This window comes from Pollicipes pollicipes, unplaced genomic scaffold, assembly GCF_011947565.3.
Source record: "Pollicipes pollicipes isolate AB1234 unplaced genomic scaffold, Ppol_2.1 Scaffold_6138;HRSCAF=7277_pilon_pilon_pilon, whole genome shotgun sequence".
NCBI lineage: Eukaryota > Metazoa > Arthropoda > Thecostraca > Pollicipedomorpha > Pollicipedidae > Pollicipes > Pollicipes pollicipes.
Genome location: NW_023596818.1, coordinates 24,282,065 through 24,304,509, shown reverse-complemented (window position 1 = coordinate 24,304,509; position 22,445 = coordinate 24,282,065). Strand labels below are relative to the sequence as shown.

General features: G+C 52.4%; 1 protein-coding gene across 1 annotated transcript; it reads right to left on the bottom strand.

Moving 5' to 3' along the window:
- Nucleotides 1-1,106: 1,106 nt before the first annotated feature.
- On the bottom strand, nt 1,107-20,697 carry LOC119105495 (uncharacterized). Its single transcript, XM_037228960.1, has 4 exons — nt 20,693-20,697; nt 19,562-19,715; nt 1,975-2,114; nt 1,107-1,341 (listed from the first exon to the last, which is right to left on the bottom strand). Exons 1-4 carry the CDS (start codon nt 20,695-20,697, stop codon nt 1,107-1,109), a joined length of 534 nt encoding a protein of 177 aa, XP_037084855.1.
- Between the last annotated feature and the right edge of the window lie 1,748 nt (nt 20,698-22,445).

The window sequence follows — 22,445 nt, the reverse complement described above, 5'->3', positions numbered from 1 at the left end:
AACAGGATTTACGCACAACACTCTACCATACCCTTAAATGCTATCTTCATTCAAGCGTGCGACTTCTCATTGCAGGGCTTAAATAAAGCATCTCCCTTGCGGCGCAGACTTTGCGTACAAAATACGGCACACCATTTTCAGAGAGTAGAAGCATAAAACACGCAAGCAGAGCACGCAACGCTGCTGGGCCCGATACGTAATACACATCCTGTTGTTCTTGTTGTTCAAATAACTTGGATGCCTAACCCACGTATAAAACACATATGCACGCATTAAGTCAATGCAACAATTCACGCTTCACATGTTCGATGTTGGGCACAAGCGCCAGCCCAAAGGACCGGTCTAACTTCACCCGGTAATCCTACAGATGGCGTCCAAAAATACATGCGATACGTATTCGATGACACCAATTCAGTGTAAAAAGTCCCAGCGCATTAATCTCCGCACATGTTCGCGCTCCACGAAACACACGCATGCCGTGCACTACGTCAGGGGCTCTTGTCGTTAGCAGGCTGCTACAATGGAATGAACGCTGTTTCAAATGGCCGTTGCTCGTTTCGCTGGCATCCGGAGCGTCCAGTTTATTCTTACAGCATCTGGGAGGCAAACCAATCACTCCGGCATCTGTCACAGTCCCACACCCAGCGTCCCCACCCACCCATATGTGCACGTCACACCGTAACCGCTCGCCCGTTATCGACACGGCTCGCGCGGCACGAGGGCGACCGGGGGTCGGCGCGGCGGCGCGGCGCGGTGCCAGGGCTCCGGAGGCGTCCGACTCAGTGCTCGGCCGACGGCCGCGCCCCCTGTTCGCGCCACCACTCGCGCGGCCGCCCCACTTCCGCCGACACGCTCCTGTCCTCGGACCGCAGTCGGCGGCCGCTCAGCGGCACGCCCTGCGCGAGCTGGCGCGCGTACGACGGCTGCTCCAGTGTGCGGCTCCTCCCATCCTCGCGGTGCAGCTGCTGCTCGACCGGCCGCGGGCGCGCGTCCTCGCGCAGCAGGCAGCCGGCGGCGTTCTCCTGCAGGAGCCGGAGGCCGGCCGCGCCGCCGGCCTCCTCGCCGCCACCGCCGCCGCCGCAGGCCCGGCCGCGGCCGGCGCCCGGTCAGGCGTTGTAGTCGCCGTCGTCGAGGCACCGCTCGGCCAGGCCGTGCGGGGCGTGCTCGACCCCATTGCGACCGCCGTTGGCCGCGTCCGGGTAGCCGACCGTGTGCGACTCGGGCGACGGCAGCTCGTCCGAGTAGGTGCCGCGGGAGTTGGCGAACGCGATCGACTTCTGGTAACTGAACAGCTGACGCTCCAGGCTGTAGTTCTCCGCCTGCAGGGCGCTGATCTCTCGCCTGCGCGCGTGGAGACAAGCTCAGACCAAGGGCGCCGAAGCATGACATGTGAACGCGCTTAGACCGCTCATGGCCGCTACAAACGATTAAGAAGCTATAACAGGATGTATAAGGGTTGTTGGCATCCATATGAAGTAAGCCAGACTGAAGCACGAAAACGGCACACAAGAAAACACTTCATGAAAACTAGCAGGGGTGCATCCCAGAATCGCAAAAAAGGTAACAAGTTGGAGGCACCCAGCTTTACGCGTTCGGCGCAGTCCTCACGGCGAGTAACGAACAGCTTCCGGTCATTGATGTGTAGCCTTACGGAATTTTCCACGTCGTTCAAAACTTTTGAACGGTACGAAATAACGGCAGCCTGTTGCCTTCCCCGGTTAAAAGTAAAAGGCAAACGTTGCTACGCTAATGCTGCGACAGCTAAGCGCAAATCAATAGAAGGTGTTTTAGAAAAGGCTGTTATCAAAACGTTGGCACTGAAGGAAAGCGTTACCGAATCCAGCAATTATTGCCGGCAGGTCACTCAGAAGGCCCTCACAAAGACGCGGGAGGACACCTGAACAAGGTCAGAACGGTGTGGCCGAGATAGTACCACCATTTTTTTAAAGATATCCTGCACGGTCAAATACCCACCTCATCTGGAAGTTATGGACGCGACTAATGTCGTCGTACTTGTGGTACGTCGACTGGAAGAGCAGCACCGTCTCTAGCCATTCGAGCTGCACCACCAGCTGGTGCCGCTCGTCCACGTACAGGCTGCCTGGAGACCGCAGCTGCAGTGAAGCACAACAATGGTCACCGACGACAATCAGTCACCGACAATGGTCAACGACGACAATTGGCCAATGGACAACAATCATCGGACGACGACAATGAAGGCACGTCGGGCTTTAGTGTTACCAGAGAAAGACGTCTCGGGCACTGAGGTCACCCGAGGGAGATCATGGGCGCCAGGATCCCCTGAGGCGTCAGAGACTCGATTTTCGAGGTCTTCTGAGGCGGCAGTTGGGTCACTGATTGCACAGACAGTCTCTGCCCCAGGGTCATTTGAGGTGATATAGAAACGTCTGGGTCATCAGGGTCACCTGAGGTGGTACAGAGATGTCTCGAACGACAGCGTCAACTGAAGAGGCATAGAGACATCTCGTTATTAAGGTCAACCGATGACACACAAAAACGTCTCGATCATCGGGGTCACTTGATGGGGCACAGAGACGTCTCGATCATCAAGGTCCTGATGAGACACGGAGACGTCTCGGCCATCAGGGCCACCTGATCACGCACAGAGACGTCTCGGTCATCAGGGTCACCTGATGAGGCACAGAGACGTCTCGGTCATCATGGTCACCTGATGAGGCACAGAGACGTCTCGGTCATCAGAGTCACCTGATGAGACATGGAGACGGTCACCTGATAGGCACAGGCACGTCTCGGCCATCAGGGTCACCTGATGAGGCACATAGACGTGCCGGTCATCAGGGTTACCTGATACGCACAGACACGTCTCGGTCATCAGGGTCACCTGATAGGCACAGACACATCTCGGTCATCAGGGTCACTTGATAGGCACAGAAACGTCTCGGTCATCAGGGTCACCTGATAGGCACAGAAACGTCTCGGTCATCAGGGTCAACTGCTAGGCACAGACACGTCTCGGAGGACAGCGTGAATCGATGTGCTGGAGAACGCCCCAGGCAGCAGACGCCAAGGACGGCGTCTGAAAGCATTTATGGTCGGCAGCAAAGCAGATGTCGGTGGATGATGGTGACATAACACGACATGTCTGACATGACATGACATGATGACACCACTCCTGGACACGAGCTGTTTGGGCTCAGTGGCGAACTGAGAGGTGTTGGCACGGGGTTTATGGAAACCATTAGAGCCCAGTGCGAAAGCACTTGCATTTTGCAGACAAGCCCTTGGTGAAACTTGCAAAGCGCTGCGTGCCGCGTTTGGAGCCTGCCGTATCAATGGCAAATGTATGCGTGACAATTTGCACCGATTGCCAGACTCCCCTACAGAAAAAGAAGCCGAATCAGGGTGTCTGCATGTTAAGTGCCCACCCGTCCTCTCGCTCATCGAGTCGTCTTCGTCTTCTCTCTCGTCAAGGACGCAGTCGCCGTCTTCTTCTCTTTCGCAAGGTCTTCTTAAAACCCCGCTTCCCCTGAACTCTAGCATCGCCATCATCAGCTGGGAGCAATGGCTGTTTGTGGACGTTTCGATCTGTGTGACTCGCGGCTGGCTCATGGTTTTCCTAGCCGTCGGTGTGGGCGTGGGGGAGATCGTGGTCCCATCAGGTGGCGGCTATGCAGTACCTCCTCGGCTGTGGCAGTTGCGGTGCCGGCCAAACGTCTGTTTTATTTTGGTCTAATGTCTGGCTACGGCCGTGGTCAGGGCGTCTGCTCTGTTTGGTATTACCAGCAGCAGTTTAAATCCAAACACAGAGAAGTGATGACCAATTTGGATCGAACGAAGTCGTGTCAGTCAGGGCGAATCGGACCATCGGAAAACCGAGACCAGTCCGCCGGGAGTCACATGTGACCAGAATCACATGTGACCAGACCTGGGCCCAGACATGTGACCAGAATCACATGTGACCAGACCTGGGCCGCGGGGTAAGGCATTGAGCTAGCTCACAAACGTCCGTGGAACTCAGCAGACGTCTCGAAATGTAGTCCATCCGTGCTGTGACTTGGCCAGTCGTACAAGCTTTGATGCCTGCTTTGATGTGCCATAGGCTGCGTTTAATCTCAGCCTTGCCGCACACGCAAAGGCTCTTGCCGGTACATTGCCGTACACTGATTCGACTGTTTACTGACCTGCAACCTGCCACTGTCCACGCGACGAGAACCATTACGTTTAAAACGTCGCAAGTCATCAAGGTAAACGCACTGTTCAAAGGATCTTGCAGCATAACTGGACTCTCACCCTGATCATGTTTCTAAATACTTACTAGGCGAGTCTTTAATAAATATGGCACGGTGAGTCTCCAATTGTATTGTCTGATATGCATTTGGCTTTGGCGTACCGCCGTTAACAAGCGTATCACTTGCGGTCTTCAAAGAACAAGACGGCTGCTATTAATTGTACCTAAGAGGGCAGCATCCTGCAGTCTTCACAGAACGAGACGGGTGCTTTTAACTGCACCTGGAGGGCAAGATTGATGTCGAGCACGAACGTAAAACATTCTCTTGCAATAAATAGCATGCACCTTTCTGTTTTATTGCGCAACACTTTTTCAGTGCGATTATGCGCATACGTATAAACTGCTTCCTTTCACTGACGAAGCAGAGAAAGAAATGATCGCTCTTTAATCCGACCAGGACCGGTAACGGCATATTTCTGGGCACTTCTTGTACAACAGGGAATGATTGCTCTTTGATCCGGCCAGAACCGGCAACGGCATATTTCTGGGCACCTCTCGTACAACAGGAAATGATTACTCTTTGATCCGGCCAGAACCGGCAACGGCATATTTCTGGGCACCTCTCGTACAACAGGAAATAATCTCTCTTTGATCCGGCCAGAACCGGCAATGGCATATTTCTGGGCACTTCCCATACAACAGAAAATGATCGCTCTTTGATCCGGCCAGAGCCGGCAACGGCATATTTCTGGGCACTTCTCGTACAACAGGAAATGATCGCTCTTTGATCCGGCTAGGACCGGCAGCGGCATATTTCTGGGCACTTCTCATACAACAGGAAATGATCGCTCTTTGATCCCGGCAGGACCGGCAACGGCATATTTCTGGGCACCTCTCGTACGACAGGAAATGATTGCTCTTTGATCCGGCCAGAACCGGCAACGGCATATTTCTGGGCACCTCTCGTACAACAGGGAATCGTCTCCCGAAAACAGACTGCATCAGAATATGCCATTTAATAGGACCCTGCCCAGATAACAGGGCATAGTCCCTTGAACACTTCCCTGACAATAGGACGCCGACTCTCGGACACCGGCCGGACATACCCTGTCGCGAGCGGACCGCAGCGCGGCGTACTGGCGGGCGGCCGGAACCACGACCACTCGATATCCCGGGCTGCCTGCGCCAGTCAGCCCCTTCTCCCATTCGTCTTCGCTGCGGCCTGGCGCTGTCAACTCAGCAACTGATAGGACGTGTTGGGGACTTGAAGAGAGAATCGATTGACGGAGACAGGAGCAGACAGGCCTCCCGCCAGGGGTCCTACCGGCGAGGAGGCTGACAGAGCCGGCTGGAGGCAGGGGCAGGCTTCCTGTCAGGGGTCCTGCCAGTAACGAGACTGACAAAACCCACACCACCGAAGCGACGACGCCAGTGGTTGCACAGGGCCGGTAAAAATCAATGCGAGTCTCGTGCACCATGGTCTTTCTTCTGTGACACGTCACAGGTGTCACGAGCGGTCTTCATCAAGTCGCCATGGGTGCGCGAGCTGTCCTCTTCTCCTCATAGCAAGCAAACGATTTTTTTCATTTTACCCAGTCCTGCAAAAATTATCCTCTTTATCTCGTGTCGAACGCAGCAGCCTGTCTTCTCTAGCTTCGGGATTCGAACCTGTTCGAGTGCACATCCATGCACCACGTTTCTGTTCACTCGTACACCTGCCACCAGCAGACATGTAGAGTAAACATCACAGCTGGCGCAGCTATCTGGAGCGTGTCATATCCGGTACGTGTTCCCCTCAGGACAGCCATCCAGTACAAGTCATTATCCGTACGTGTGCCCCTCGGGCAGAGCATCCAGCATGTCATATCCGTACGTGTTCCCCTCGGACCAGCCATCAGTACATGTCATATTCCGGTACGTGTTCCCTCCGGAACAACCAGTCCAGTCACATGTCAATATCCGGTAGCGGGTTCCCCTCGGACAGAACAGTCCAGTACATGTCATATCCGGTAGCGTTCCCTCCGGACAGACAGTCCAGTACATGTCATATCCGGATACGTGTTTCCCCTCGGACAACCATCCAGTACCATGTCATATATCCGGTACGTGTTCCCCTCGGACAAGCCAGTACAGTACTACATGTCATATCCGGTGCGTGTTCCCCTCGGACAACCGTCCAGTACATGTCATATCCGGTACGTGTTCCCCTCGGACAACCATCCAGTACATGTCATATCCGGTACGTGTTCCCCTCGGACAACCGTCCAGTACATGTCATATCCGGTACGTGTTCCCCTCGGACAACCGTCCAGTACATGTCATATCCGGTGCGTGTTCCCCTCGGACAGCCGTCCAGTACATGTCATATCCGGTACGTGTTCCCTCGGACAACCATCCAGTACATGTCATATCCGGTACGTGTTCCCCTCGGACAACCGTCCAGTACATGTCATATCCGGTGCGTGTTCCCCTCGGACAACCGTCCAGTACATGTCATATCCGGTAAGCGTTCCCCTCGGACAGCCATCCAGTACATGTCACATCCGGTAAGCGTTCCCCTCGGACAACCATCCAGTACATGTCATATCCGGTACGTGTTCCCCTCGGACAGACATCCAGTACATGTCATATCCGGTACGTGTTCCCCTCGGACAGACATCCAGTACATGTCATATCCGGTACGTGCTCCCCTCGAACGGCCATCCAGTACATGTCATATCCGGTACGTGTTCCGCTCGGACAACCATCCAGTACATGTCACATCCGGTAAGCGTTCCCCTCGGACAACCATCCAGTACATGTCATATCCGGTACGTGCTCCCCTCGGACGGCCATCCAGTACATGTCATACCCGGTACGTGTTCCCTCGGACAGCCATCCAGTATGTCATATCCGGTACGTGTTCCCCTCGGACAACCATCCAGTACATGTCATATCCGGTACGTGCTCCCCTCGGACAACCCGTCCAGTACATATCCGGTACGCGTTCCCCTCGGACAACCATCCAGTACATGTCATATCCGGTGCGTGCTCCCCTCGGACGGCCATCCAGTACATATCATATCCGGTACGTGCTCCCCTCGAACGGCCATCCAGTACAGTTCATATCCGGTACGTGTTCCCCTCGAGCAGCCATCCAGTACATGTCATCCAGTGCGTGCTCCGCTCGGACGTGCACTGCCCGGTAGCGTACCGCCGGGTACGGGTTTCGCTATGGACGGGATCCACTCGATACACGCATTGTGCCGCCCGGTACAGGTTGTAACATGCACTCGGGTGGCCCGCTCAATAGCCCGGGGTGGCCCGCTCAGTACCCCGGGGTGGCCCGCTCAATACCATTCCTTCGGGTGCTGGGGTCGACCCGACCTCTGGAGATCTCAATAACTATCGGAGCTAGGGACACCAAATTCGCAGGGTGCGTTGACCTGTACGTAAACTCACTTGTGTACACCTTTGAGATTTCTAGGCCATGACCTTCAGATTGAATAAGGACAAACAAGGTCAAACTCCAGATTGGTGTCCAAAGAGCCCCAGAACCTAAATACCTGCCTAAGCAAATAATCAACGGTGTTCATTTAAGGTTAGTGGCCTTGTTTGACCTTTCGGAGGTCAAGATGGCCAAAATAATACAAAACTGCTTTGAGTTTTGCATTTGAATAAGCGCCAAAGATTGCGCTGGGCAGTATGTTCCTAAAAAACAAAAAGTTGACCTTGATCATTTTAGCCAAGTGACCAGTTTAGGCCAGTGATTCTGACCTTTAAGAAGTCTATGACAGATGTATCAAGCGGTTCCTGTTGTCAATAAGTTTGAAATGAATATCAGAAACCACCCCAACAACAAGCTCTAGAATAATAAAACAGGTTGGTTTTGACCTAGGTCCGACTGACTTTTACCTGCGGTAGGTCAGCGACCATGCAAGGTACATCAAAATTTCTGATACCAAATGATCCGCTATTCAATTGTCTACAGCTACGCGAAATTCGGCGCGGCTACGCGGCGCAGTTTGGAAACCATTCCGGAAAATCTTCTGGGGGTCAAACTGACCCACACTTGAACGCGCGTTAAGCCTCTGGATGCCTCGCTTCAGCCCGCTGCCGAAGGTGTGAGCTAGCATACGGGTCACTAGTCGTTCGTTGGAACCTGGGTGATGTCATGACATCGCTGGCACGCATTTTGACGGCTGCGCGGAAAGAATCCTTGGTAGCAATCAGCATTTTCACTTGACTCTAGCGCTTGAGCTGAGCACAGTTCCGAAGCGAGGCCGCTTCATCCAGACAAATGGACCGCTTGTGATGAACTACCAAAACAGACCACTTTGGCATTAGGCCAGCATTCAGAACCGACATCTGAACGGGCTTTGACGACTCAAAGTGGGGATTTACGTGCTTTCTACAGCAAGAGACAGTCGGCAGGAATTGTAAAATGATTCTGGATGCAAAGAGGATGCCGTTTTGCGATGGCGAAGTTAATCTAACGTATGCAATGGATCAAGCAAAGGCAACAGCATGACAAACACTAACTCCAGCCTGTTCAAACACAAATATTGTACTGCTTTATGGCATAATAATAACGAATGACGCCTGTCAAGGCGACATGCTTGTGTGCGCCCTGGCGTTGGCACTGGAAGCCGGGCAAACTAATACCTGTTTATCGTGTTGTAGCCAAAGTAATGGGAAGCGTCCCAATACCAATCGGACGCTGCAGACTGAAAGGTCATTTCCAAGAACATTACAACAACAAAACGCTTGATTTGGAATGTCAACGAAAAGTTTTGGCCAGGAGGTAATCACCAGTGTTGTGGGATGCAGGGAAGCAGCCCCTTTTGCTCGAAAACGCCCCCACGGTGTCGGACTGGGAAGCCACATCAACAACCCAGCGACCATTTGCGATTTTCAAACGATTGTTAAGTGAGGAGGTGACCGATTGGGCCAAGTTGGGGCGTAAACACTGCGCGAATAAAATATTCACCTGCAAATTCCGAAGAGTTGTCCCTATGATGCAAGATATTTGGTCGGGGGGGGGGGGGGAGTCCTGGGGTCAGCAGGCAGTAAGACTGCCTGGTACACCTGCCGAACGGGCGCTTGTGTCGGGACGACGGCCGTTATCTGCCCTAGTACACCTGCCGAACGGGCGCTTGTGTCGGGACAACGGCCGGTAACTGCCCTAGTACACCTGCCGAACGGGCGCTTGTGTCGGGACAACGGCCGTTATCTGCCCTAGTACACCTGCCGAACGGGCGCTTGCGTCGGGACAACCGCCGGTATCTGCCCTAGTACACCTGCCGAACAGGCGCTTGTGTCGGGACAGCCGCTGTTATCTGCCCTAGTACACCTGCCGAACAGGCGCTTGTGTCGGGACAACGGCCGTTATCTGCCCTAGTACACCTGCCGAATGGGCGCTTGTGCCGGGACAACGGCCGTTATCTTCCCTAGTACACCTGCCAAACGGGCCTTTGTGTCGGGACAACGGCCGGTATCTGCCCTAGTACACCTGCCGAATGGGCGCTTGTGTCGGGACAACGGCCGGTAACTGCCCTAGTACACCTGCCGAACGGGCGCTTGTGTCGGGACAGCCGCTGTTATCTGCCCTAGTACACCTGCCGAACGGGCGCTTGCGTCGGGACAACGGCCGGTAACTGCCCTAGTACACCTGCCGAACGGGCGCTTGTGTCGGGACAACGGCCGGTAACTGCGTTCCCTACGACCGCTCGTGACGGTCTCGCCGAGAAGCGGCAGCGGTCGAAACAGCAGCGACGGCGTCTGCCTCGTCACCATCGGCGATGGCCACAGCCGCGACGGCAACGGCCGTGATGGCGCTGGATGTGCGATCCGCGCGGGACATGCGACACCATATTGCGTCTGTTAGAATCCCTGGGTATAGCCCAGGGCGCCCGACCGCCCAAGACCTCGGCCGCTCATTCAGTGCTCGTAGTAGTGCAATTCGGTGCTCGAAGTAGTGCAATTCGGTGCTCGTATAAGTGCAATTCGGTGCTCCTAGTAGTGTATTCGGTCGCGCAGAGTGTAAACCAGTTGTTTGGTGATTCTACCTCAAATATAGAGATTTAGTTTCAATAGCTGTGAACCGTATTTTATGTCATTGCAAAGTGTAATTCAGTTACATCATACTGTTAGCGCATAAAGTGTGTTCAGTGGATTATTCTCCGTAATATGTCGTTCTGACAGATCCACAAACTTTGTTAGAAATACATCCTTGCGCAATGAGCCAATATTGCACGCGATGTCAATTGCTACCTGACATGACCCATACGTGTAAAGCAAACATCAACAGCCAGCACTGTGCCTTCAACCCTACTCCGGTGCGGGGTCCGAACAGGACCCCTCTGGCAGATATGGACCGTAACCTGGTACGAGAGGTTGTCTTCCCAGGGGGCTAATACCGGTTCTGCTCCCAGTTCCAGGACAGGTCGCGTAGGGGCCCGGCCATCACGTCTTACTTTTTCCTCCACTTAAATTGCAACATGATTGACAGGTATGGACAGTCTTTGATGAACCATCTTAGTAAAGCCTTTACCGTTCGGTTTTTCTGCCTCTCCCCGTCCCGTCTCATCCAGTTTTTTACTCTTGTATTCGCAGGGGTTTGATTCGACACCCTTGAGATCTGGAAAAGTGCTGTCGTCGAGATTCTGCAGTGTCTTAAACGCATTTTTGTGATGCAGCCCATTCTGAAGCCAATAAAAATCTAAATATCTCCAGGAGCGTAGTCCAAAAAGCAAAGCAGCGACGACGTCAAACCGCGGTGGCCTTGCGGCCCTCCCTTCTGTGTCTCCGCTCTGACTAACTGGCGGCTGAAATCAGCGCGTAAGACTGCAATCCATTTCAGGGAGGAAGCCCGTATAATCATCCTACTTCAGTGTCGGATTTAAGTGCACACCAAGTTAAGCAGGGCTATTCGCTAAACTTTGCAACGGAGACACAGCTCAAAAATTTCACTCATAATCTTTAGCACTTTGACATATTTCGTGTCAAGTTGTACAGGCTGACATAAATTTTCAAGTATGAAAATTTATGCACGCGCATATTGATGCATGCAATGAATTTTACTAGAGGGGGCAGGGGGTCACTACCTGAATACGTCCCTGGTGCCATGCATCGATGTGGTGCGTTTCTTAGGGTATACGCGTATGACATGGGATGTGCGAACGATCAAGGCTCACTGTATTGGCTGGAGGTAATCCCCTTGTCTAGAGATTGAAATGCGTTTCTCTTATCGCCCTCCACTGCACTCCCCCCTCCCCCCCTCTTCCAACCCCCCACCCCATCCCTCAGTCTCACCCCCACCCTGTCCTTCTACGAGCACCCGCTGGGATGGAACATATCTTTAAATTGTCCTGTCTTGGGCTTAAATGGGCGGAAGGACGGGAGTGAGCAATTTCCCAAGAACTGCAATAATTATGCGCGGCGGTCACACTGCCCTGGGAACCCAGCATCTGATAAATCCGTCCCGCGGGCTTCGAGACTGCCGAGTCGTGGCTGCAAAGATCGGCACGGGCGTGACGGAGCAGCCGCCCGCCCCCGGACTGATCATGACAGATCGCTCGAGCGTGACCCGCCGGCAGACTGCGACCTCGTTCTAAAAGTCGCCGCAGCGCAATGCCGAAGCAGAGTTTTGGAGGAGATGGGGTGGGGTGGCTTTGTTTAATGCGGCGCGGTTTTAAAAGGCGGACCAAGCGTACGCACGGGCCACATGGATGCGTCTTTCTTTGTGTGGGTTGTACAATGATCGCACCATTACCTCCTACCATTCCCGGCCATCATGCAGTGACCCGGGAACGTTGGAAGGCTTATGACCGGGATACCTGACATATGTGGCGCCTTTCTTCCCTGTGATATTGCTCCTGGGTTTATGGGGTCTGACAGAGGGACCAGAGCGCCAAGCCCTTATCATTACGAAATCTGATACTATAACCTACGGGCGTTGCATCGGAAGAAGCGCGTTAAAATGATCACGCAGTCCCCATATCAATGTCTGGCCAATGGCGTATCCTCTTCTCGGTCACACCATTGATTTCCACGCGCTGCTTATTTGACCATTTGACGCAATGTAAAATCCATTGTAGCTCTCGGCTCCCATTTCTCGGCATGTCTAATTTGCAATTATCGCCCGACGTACCACTGACGGAAACCCTGTCTTAGTGATACCCTACACCCCTAAGCAATCACAGTTCGTAAGATGAAGGAGAATAAGTGGCGATAAATGCTTATGCATGAACTCACTTTGGCATTGGGTCACTCAGTTTTGCTGAAAAAAAACAACCCAGGAAACATACTGTTAGAGTACGCTACGTTTCCAGCCAAGTATTTCCCGGCCATACATCCGGCACTGTCCGTGGTGTCGCCACTGATCAACATTCATTCACCAAATCCATCTTTGGATTTCTTGTGTCATGTCAAGTCATGAGTCTTGTGTCCTGTCGGCTGGCTGGCGATGCTCATGTTTCCTTCATCGCAGACTGCACGAGCAAAAGGCCTACTGGTTTATCGGAATAAGCCGGCGGCTTCCGCTGGACCTAGTGATTTCAATCCTTTGGGCACTGGGCCGAGGGGCTGGTCTATCATATTTGACAGCTCGCTGCGCACCGAATCCGACGGGGCAGCAGTGGCACTGGAACTACAGCTCATTTTCACGAGAGTTTCAGGGCGGCTTCATCCAGATGAAGCGCTCGCTTAAACGCGTGGGAACGGCCTCTGAGCGCATTCCTTGCTAGTGATCATTGCGGTACACAGAGAGACGTGGTGATTCTGATTAAAGTTTGGCCACGCACGCACGCACGCACACACACACACACGCACACACACCAAATACTGTCGTCCAAGTGCCCTTGTATGGTGTGTTACTTTGTAACACACTAGACGAAGTAGTAACGCCACGGGTCGTGGTCAGGTATTATTGGGTGTTGAAGAATGGATGGTGTTTGGCTTTCAGCTAGAGGACTTCGCGGATTAGAACAAGTCAGGAATGGGGAATGGCTCCGAGGGACGCATTGGAACGGGCTAGAAAACTTGGGCAGGATACTGATTAGAATTCGATTCGATTTCTAGAACTTGGGAGGTCACACGGATCAATAGAATTAAAACTCAAGTAAATTTCAAGAGACGCTAATTGAATTATATATAGCGACTGCTTGCTGCTACAACTGCTATACACTGCTACTACATACTGCTACTATAACCACTATAACTACCGCTATAACCACTTAAATAACCCACTGCAGCCATCCTATGAGAGAAGCTTCAATCACACAAAGTTGTTGGTTTTACTTGTCGGTAATTTCAGCGATTGTAGATTATTAACATTGATATGTCCCTGAGTCGAAGATCTCACAAAAATGGCTACGAGGCAATAGTGACAGCCATTTGATAGCCGGCTACCAGGTCATCACCTGCACTGCAGCATCAGCGAAGGTCGTTGATCCCACGCTAGCAATGTTTTTCGGAAAAAAGGTTGTTGCCTCCCATTATTGTCTCAGGTCGAAAATACGTTAGTCTTCTCTTTATTTGTTTAGTCCATACGGTATACAAACATAACTGTTTGAGACTGGCGCTTCGCCCAGTACGACAGATAATTGTGCTCGTATCTGTGCGGGGAAGATGCTTGCATGTCATCCAATGTTTTGACATGTCGCGCTGTGGAGATATAATATATCGCAATAATAGGGCCTTTTCGTCTCCCGCCAACTGGCGTCCGCCGGGCCCAATAATCAGCCGCCTCTGGAACTCAACCAGAACTACCACGCGTTGGAGTCAGGCTTCTGAACCACCACTGCACGGCTGCAGAAACCGGCATACATGTAGATAAATGGGTAGCATACGCATCCTCCAGAGATTGATCGCCGAATCGTGAACTTGAAACGGCTGAGGAACACACGGTCGACGCTTGATGAGTCAGCACAATTAGTCCTTTCCTGTCACATAAACGTTCCACATTTAATTGGACATTACACATGAGACGATCTAAAACAAAACTCAATCCTCCCTTCAGACAGCCTTTAATTTAGTGTAAAATGAAATCTTTAGACATAAGATGAATTCGACTCGCAAAGTGATTGCAGAAAGTGTCCGCAACCTGGTGAGCATTTGCCATGACGGCAATTTGTTGGGTTAGATGGTGTAATAATGGCAATTTCATGACGCGAAGTTCATCGCATGAAGCACCCAGCTTTTTCCTCGTAAAATGGCGGATTACGCTAAGTATCTAGGACAGATGTGGGTGCGTAACGTGTTTAAGAAAGGCTTATCTGACCTTTTAAACCTTTGTCTACCTTTATTAACCTTTATTTTTATTTTTCCTTTCTTATTATTACCCTTTAGTATTCACCTTCTACCTTTATCTACCTTTAATTATATTAGACCTTTATCTTAAACACAAATCGGATCAAGTCGGTTCCGTTGGAGAAGAGGGAAGGTAATGCTAATGCATGTCTCGGATAGAGGACCAATCCATGCAGCAGGCACACAGTTTTCAAAATATTACAATGTGCTGTGTAAGGGTGGAAAAATCTGTAAAAGGTACTGTAGTAGGCGCCTCATATGCTTTACGCACCAGTTCATGTTGGTGCCGATCCATCAACGCGCAACAAAACAGTCCGACGATTAAGTCGTAGTCATTTGTACGGGTGGCAGTCGCCGTCGAGCGGCAGCAGCCGGGCCAGGGCGGCGGCTGACGGTGGCGCGCTGGAGCAGGGCTCGTAAGGGGGGTAGGGTGCCGGCCGCCGTCGAGGGGCAGCAACCGGGCCAGGGTGGCGGCTGACGGTGGCGCGTGGGAGCAGGGCTTGTACGGGGAGTAGGGTGACGGCCGCCGTCGAGGGGCAGCAACCGGGGCAGGGCGGTGGCTGACGGTGGCGCGTGGGAGCAGGGCTTGTACGGGGAGTAGGGTGCCGGGCGCCGTCGAGGGGCAGCAACCGGGCCAGGGCGGTGGCTGACGGCGGCGCGCGGGAGTAGGGCTCACACGGGGAGTAGGGTGACGGCCGCCGTCGAGGGGCAGCAACCGGGGCAGGGCGGTGGCTGACGGTGGCGGGCGGGAGCAGGGCTTGTACGGGAAGTAGGGTGACGGGCGCCGTCGAGGGGCAGCAACCGGGCCAGGGCGGTGGCTGACGGTGGCGCGCGGGAGTAGGGTTCACACGGGGAGTAGGGTGACGGCCGCCGTCGAGGGGCAGCAGCCGGGGCAGGGCGGTGGCTGACGGTGGCGCGTGGGAGTAGGGCTCATACGGGAAGTAGGGTGACGGCCGCCGTCGAAGGGCAGCAGCCAGGCCAGGGTGGCGGCTGATGGTGGCACACGGGAGCAGGGCTCGTACGGGAAGTAGGGTGACGGCCGCCGTCGAGGGGCAGCAACCGGGCCAGGGTGGCGGCTAATGGTGGCACGCGGGAGCAGGGCTTGTACGGGGAGTAGGGTGCCGGGCGCCGTCGAGGGGCAGCAACCGGGCCAGGGTGGCGGCTGACGGTGGCGCGTGGGAGCAGGGCTTGTACGGGGAGTAGGGTGACGGCCGCCGTCGAGGGGCAGCAGCCGGGGCAGGGCGGTGGCTGACGGTGGCGCGTGGGAGTAGGGCTCATACGGGAAGTAGGGTGACGGCCGCCGTCGAAGGGCAGCAGCCAGGCCAGGGCGGCGGCTGATGGTGGCACGCGGGAGCAGGGCTCGTACGGGAAGTAGGGTGACGGCCGCCGTCGAGGGGCAGCAACCGGGCCAGGGTGGCGGCTGATGGTGGCACGCGGGAGCAGGGCTCACATGAGGAGTAGCCGAAAGAAACACTTTGCTCCGATTTTTTTGTTACAGGAGAAACCTCGCTGTTATGGGTTTTGTCACCTCGTTCCGGCAGACAGCATTCGAAGCTTCTGAATTGCTTTCTGTTTAAAATGCTGTGTCAAATGACAAAATGACATGGTGACGGAAACACGGTGAGTAAAACGATGACGACGTCATGGAAAAACAACGAAAAGACAATGCTAAGCAATGCTCCGCAACCATAGCACATTTTTTTATTATCCGAAACCACATTACATAGGCAATACACTGCCCTAGATAGCAATATCAAGACATGTGGAATTGTTTGCATCATTATTGGTTTACAATGCTTTCCCGACATAGAAACTCAATTTGCCAAGTTGATGACACCTTCGGTTCGTACTAAACCCTGATTTTCATAATTGCCGCCCAAATCTACATCGGTGCCTATCAAGGGAAAAGCGGAGACTAGTTATACGCCCGCGCAGCGCGGATGCAGTCATAGCCGCGCAGACCGGCGCGACAGCGCTCCGGGCCGGCCAGCCCCGTGCGCCACCCAGCCCCCTGCCGACCGGTCCGCCCCGCGCCCATGCTACCGTCAGTTGTCGGCCCCCTCCCGTGCTGGTCTAGAGAGATCACTCCAGACGACTGGAAGTTGTTTGGAAGATGATGTTGTCGCGGTTATCAGCTTCCTTCCCACACCCAAGGACATCGCTCGTCTCAGCTGTGGCTCACTTGTGATTATGAAGCATTCATATCTTTCAAAAGGAGTGTTTGCGTTGACCCATTTAGCACGAAACATAGAGCGCCCATTACAGGGCTGCGACCTGTCATCAACATGTTAATTTTTGACCACCGTTCGTTCTCGTGACTCGTACCCCGGTGACAAGCTGTGCACAGAATGCAGAAAACAAGTTCCCGAGAAGGATTCTAATGTCCTGGTGGTGCCGCATCAGGACTCTGACAAAACCGTCTCCGTCTCTGCCAGGCCCATCAAGCTCGCTCTCACAGCCGGACAAATCAAACTGATGGTGTCTTAACACGCGCTCGGGTGTGGGGGGGGGGGCAAATTACCCCCCCCCCCCCGAAGATTTTTCTAGAATTGTTTCCGAACAGCGCGGCGCGGCTACGCCATATTTTGCATAGCTATTGGGAATTGCTTAGCGGATCGTTTGGCATAAAAATTTAGATGTACCTTGTAAGATCGCTGACCTATGGCAGGTCAAAGCCAGGCCATGGTTTCAGCGAAGGCAATTTCTAGGGAATCCTTCAATCTGATGCAACAACGGAATGTTAGACGAAGCCATACATCTCTGGTATGCCTTCTTAGGCAACACAAATATTGAATGAGCAAATCACGTTGACCTAAGGTCAGGCATAAAGGTCGGACCACGGTCAAAACCAGGCTATTTTATCACTCTATTGCTTGCTGTATGGGATAGTTTCTGGTGCTCATTTCAAATTTATTGATAGCAGGAGCCGCATTGTACCTCTTCCGTGGACTTCTAAGAGATCATAATAGGTCGTTGACCTAAAATGACCCAGGTCAACATTTTGTACCAAGAAACATACTGCCTAGCGTGGTCTTTGTCGCTTATTCAAATGCAAAACTCAGACGGGTCTTGCATGGTGCCGGTCACCATGACCTTCAAAAGGTCAAACAAGGTCACTGACCTTAAATGAGCATGTGGCCTTTTGCTTAGAAACAGTTATCTAGGTCCTGGGGCACATTGGAGACCAATATGGAATTTGACATCGTTTGACCTTATCATACCCGAAGGTCATGGTCTAGGAACCTCAAACTTTGACCTAAGGGAGCTTACGTACAGTTCAACACACCCTCTAAATTTGGTGCCTCTAGCTTGCTTAGTTCCGAGATCTCAGGGGGGTCAAAATGACTCCCCGCCCGAGCGAAGGGTATATAGCCGGCTACCCGGGCGCGTGTTAAATCACACTTAAAGAGGTTTAGCTGACATGGAATGAGCCAGAGGTGAGTTTTTGACGCAACATTTTAGACAGAAGCAAACTCAGAAGCTTCAGTGCATTAAGACCATAGCACGAGATAAAACTGCATTGGTCATGTTTTGTTCAGACCTGAGATAATTGGACTCGGCTGGTTGAGTTGGTATGGAGCGCGCCCTCTTAAAAAGTGGCCGGCAAAACACACGCACGTAACAATTTCGGGTGCTATGAGCTATCAAAGCCAACATTTTCTGTCCGATTTTTTCTGTCCGATTTCAGCCAGGACATCCCAGCCGTTCCCCAGCGATGCCGGTATGGAATGCTTGGGATCAGCCTTGCTAGTGAGACACTTGGTTTTGGGATTTTTATCCTCTTTCGGACACTTTCCCAATATTTATTCAAGGGAGTTGCCCGGAACGTTTTCAAATCGCCCATGGCGATTACGCACTGACAAAAGTCCGATCTCGATCGGTTAGCTAACCTATCTCTAACCGGTCCGTCAGGGAATCCGACTGTTCCCCTAGAAAGCCCTGGCGATTGCGCACTAAAAAATGACCTTCCAAGGAAATCCAAAATCTGATTTGATTTTTGGGGAGTCTCATTTCGGGGACATTTAAATCGGGGGGTCTCAGGGTAATCCAAGTCTCTCCAAGCGATGACCGATGGCAGCAACGCGATCGGGGAAAGCCCCTGAACGTTTCCAAAACTGGGTGGAAAAATTTGGAATCTTCCAAGTTTTTCAGTCTTCTTTGACCTTCCCTGGAGCAAATCTCTGGCTACGATGGATTCGAACTCCAAAGTCTGACCAGCCTGTGCACACCTCACATTTTAGCATGTTAACTGTGGAGGAAGATGTCTCAATGACTCAAATGCCTCTCTCCAGTGGACACGAAACAATATTGAGGCGCATGTATAATCTTAGGAATTTGGGTAGCTTGTTAACCGAATGGTGAGTTTAGAAGCGAGCGTTATGTACTAGGAGAAAACAGGTGGACAACATCCGCATTCCCCTCCTCAGGCTTGTCTAGACTCCCAAGTCATAGTTCCTTACATTCACCCTGTGTCTGGCCGCGCCATTGTTTAAAACATTCCCTTGCCTATGGGTAAGTTTTCAGCTTAAATATATATTTCATTTGGTTTTTGTTTTTGGTTGCCCTGGCTATTACATGTCTACTCATACTGGCTATTGGAGGGGAGGGAGGGATATATATATATATATATATATATATATATATATATATATATATATATATGTGTGTGTGTGTTGTGTGGGAGGGTGTGTGGGTGTCGGTGTGGGTGTGTGGGTGTCGGTGTGGGTGTGGATGTGGGTGTGGGTGTGAGTACTAGTGATAATAACATTTTCTGCCAGAGGTGGTGTCACACAAAAGCATCTGAAATTTGACTTCATCTATACCACAACTGACCGTAATTTACCTAATGCTAATGACATTAGGATTTCAACAACTGCAACCGAGTATATTTCGGTTTTCCTTTTAACAAGGCAGTACAGATGGCAGCCCTGATGACCATAATTAAATCTTTGACAGCGTCTGATAGTAACTGTTCTGAATATCAGCGCCTTGGACCGCCACGTCTTTTCTGAATCTCAGCGCATTGGACCGCCACGCCTGATCTGTCTGGCTTGCACTCACCTCCTTGACAGGCACATCCGTTTCGATCATGATACCCTCGTCCTGCTCTTCGTGGACGTAGTAGTTGCAGAAGGGGCCGCGGGGCACCGCGCTCGGGTTCATGAAGCCGCCCTTCGGGTGTCGCCTGATGATGAACACGTTCCATTCGGAGTGTCTGCAAGAGACACGGCGCGTTGAAAGGGCCATTGATAGTGACTGCTACCGTACAGGTAGTGCGCATTGTAGAGTCTGTTTCATTCGGATGAAAAACGACCGTAAGAAGCGATGTCCTCATGTAAGAAAACTTAACAGGTAGTTGGACAAACCCAAGGTGTCCGTGTGGAATGGGTGAGGGGTTTGGTTCGGTTCGGTTTGGGAAAAATTAGCGGCATGGGTGGAGTAACGATGGGATTTTTACGGAAAAGTCATGCAGTTGCTTTAAGAAATCGTACACAATGCTAATTCTTGCGCTTCTTTTAGTTATGTTCAGTTTTATAGCTTCATCCACACCACTCTTGCAGTTATTAACGTGAAAGAGTAGTTTGCTTTGCTTTGATATGAGCCTTCCTCCGGTTTTCCCGCTATTGGGAACCAACATCCTGGACCAATGCAAGCGGATGGGAAGCGGGTGGATGCCGCGGATTAGGAATGAACAGCGGATGTGTCTGTGGACTAGAGATGCAACTTTTCAGTCCGCCAACCCACCAATTTCTGACTTGCAAGAGCCCGCGACCTTTTGGCTGGGTTATGGACCAGTCTTTGCGGGCTTTTGCGGGTCGAAAACTTCAACAGGCGAAATAGTACATTTCTTTCCATTCCTTGAGATTGAAGATCATACCAAAACTAAAATGTGTTGGCAAACACAAAACAATCATGAAGCAGTCATATCTTTATCTCTAAAACAAGAGCCCCAGCGAGAGAAACCCGTGGTAGACACAAGACATCAATAAACCAGGCTGCACATACTGAACAGTTTAAAGCAAACATCCCACCGAAATCCAAGAAAAACAACCCAAATATTCATAACCATAGCCTGACTTTATTGAGCAGTGGGTGGATGGGCCATAATATGGATACATTGTACTTGTGTAGCACTTGTCATTGTGAAAATGTCGTACGCTCAGCCTTTCTTGGTTTGCAAAAAAACCATACCTCATACATCACAACCGATATCCATGAGTAATAAAACACATGGGAAGGTATGAGCCATTCATTGCCCAAGATTCCCTCACTTGTCAGCGCAGCCAACATTTACTGGCGTGTTCAATGCAGCCAGTGCTTACTGGCGTATTGGTGGGATAGTGTTAAGGAAGCAAAGTAAGGCCTTAGTGATGTGCAGTCACATACTGCACATCCTGCACATCAGTAAAGCCTCTATCTGATGTGCAACATGTGACACGAAATGAACCTTTTCAGAGCCTTTTGTCAGCTTCGACTTTGATTGGCATTTTGAACTAGTTAAGAGCAAACTAGGAATGGAAATTGAGCGTAGCAGAATGAGACAAGGCGGCTACAGCGGCGCAGGGGTGGTGGCACAGGGGGAGCGTACTTGGGTACGCGCTTAGGGCGCACCCCTCACGTCCGAGGCGTCTGAGCATCCCCGCGGGACCGGCGATCAAGGCCCGAAGGGCTGGCCGAATATCGCATAAAGGGGCTCCGGCCCGCAGGGCCAGACCATCGAATGTCATTCAAAAGATCCTTTGCGTTGATTGGGGGCTCCTGAGCTGATGAGGGCCTCGGTGTCCGTCAGGCACCATCAGTACCGAGCGGTCGGCTCCGTGTCGGCTTAGGCCTAAGAGTCATATTCCCAATCAGAGACAAGGCCTGGGGTCTTCATTGGTCGAGCTCCCGAGTCAACGAGGAGCCCTTTGTGGGCCAGAGGTCCACAGCGCGGAAAAGGGGATCCTGTGTTGACAAGGGCCACAAGTCTTCCAGGGGCAGTTTTGTGGCACGAAAAGGGGACCGAATAGCCCCTCAGGACCGAGGATCAATAGCCTCATTGTAGGGCTTAAGGGTCTGAACGTCCGAAGGTCCTGAAGGGCTGGCTGTAGGTCGCATTAACGATTCCGGCCCTACGGTCAGGAACCTCGAATAACAATCAACCCATCCGTCTGTCAAATGTCCGTCTTGCACCGATTGAGGACCCCTGGGAAACGCGGGCCTCTGTTTCGGCGAGAGATCACCAACACCGACCAGTCGACTCCGTGTTGGTCTGAACCCTGGGTGGCCTTGCATTGGTCAGGCCCATGAAACAATGAGGGGTCACTCTGTCGGTCAGAGGCCACAGTACCTAAACGAGCGTCCTTTGTCGGCAAGGGGTCCTGAGTTGCCCAAGGAAACATTTGCTGAACGAGCACAGCGTAGGGACCACCAGGGACGGGGCCCTGAATGCCAGAGGGCTTCTAGGGTCAGTCGCAGCCCTGCCACAATGAAAGACGACATAAGCGCTTATCATAAGGGTCCGCAAAGAGACAATGGGAGATTTCTGTGTTAGTCAGGGGATGCGATCCCGTGCTACCCAACCGCGGGTGGGTCATTTGGATAGCGGGTCCAGCGTATGCAGAGGGCGGTTATGTATGGCTGGTAGACGGTGGCCGGTATAGGGCCGCAAAGTGGACTGTTCGTAGATGAAAAGGCGATGTTTTTACACTCCAGTACTACAAGGGTTCTTCATCCCATTCCAGTCAAGGGCTCGATGAGCCGAACCAGAGTCTACGTACCAATTATAAAACCCCTGCGGCCATAGATAATTTTTGCGGCAGTGAGGGTCCCTGCGTCGATCCGGGGCTGCGTCGAACTGTCTGTGTGAGAGGGCCTCCCACGTCCGGGAGAGGACCGATGATTGATGCATCCATCCAAGGGCCTCCAGTTCGACCAGAAGACCCCGCCCCGTGTTGTCAGAATA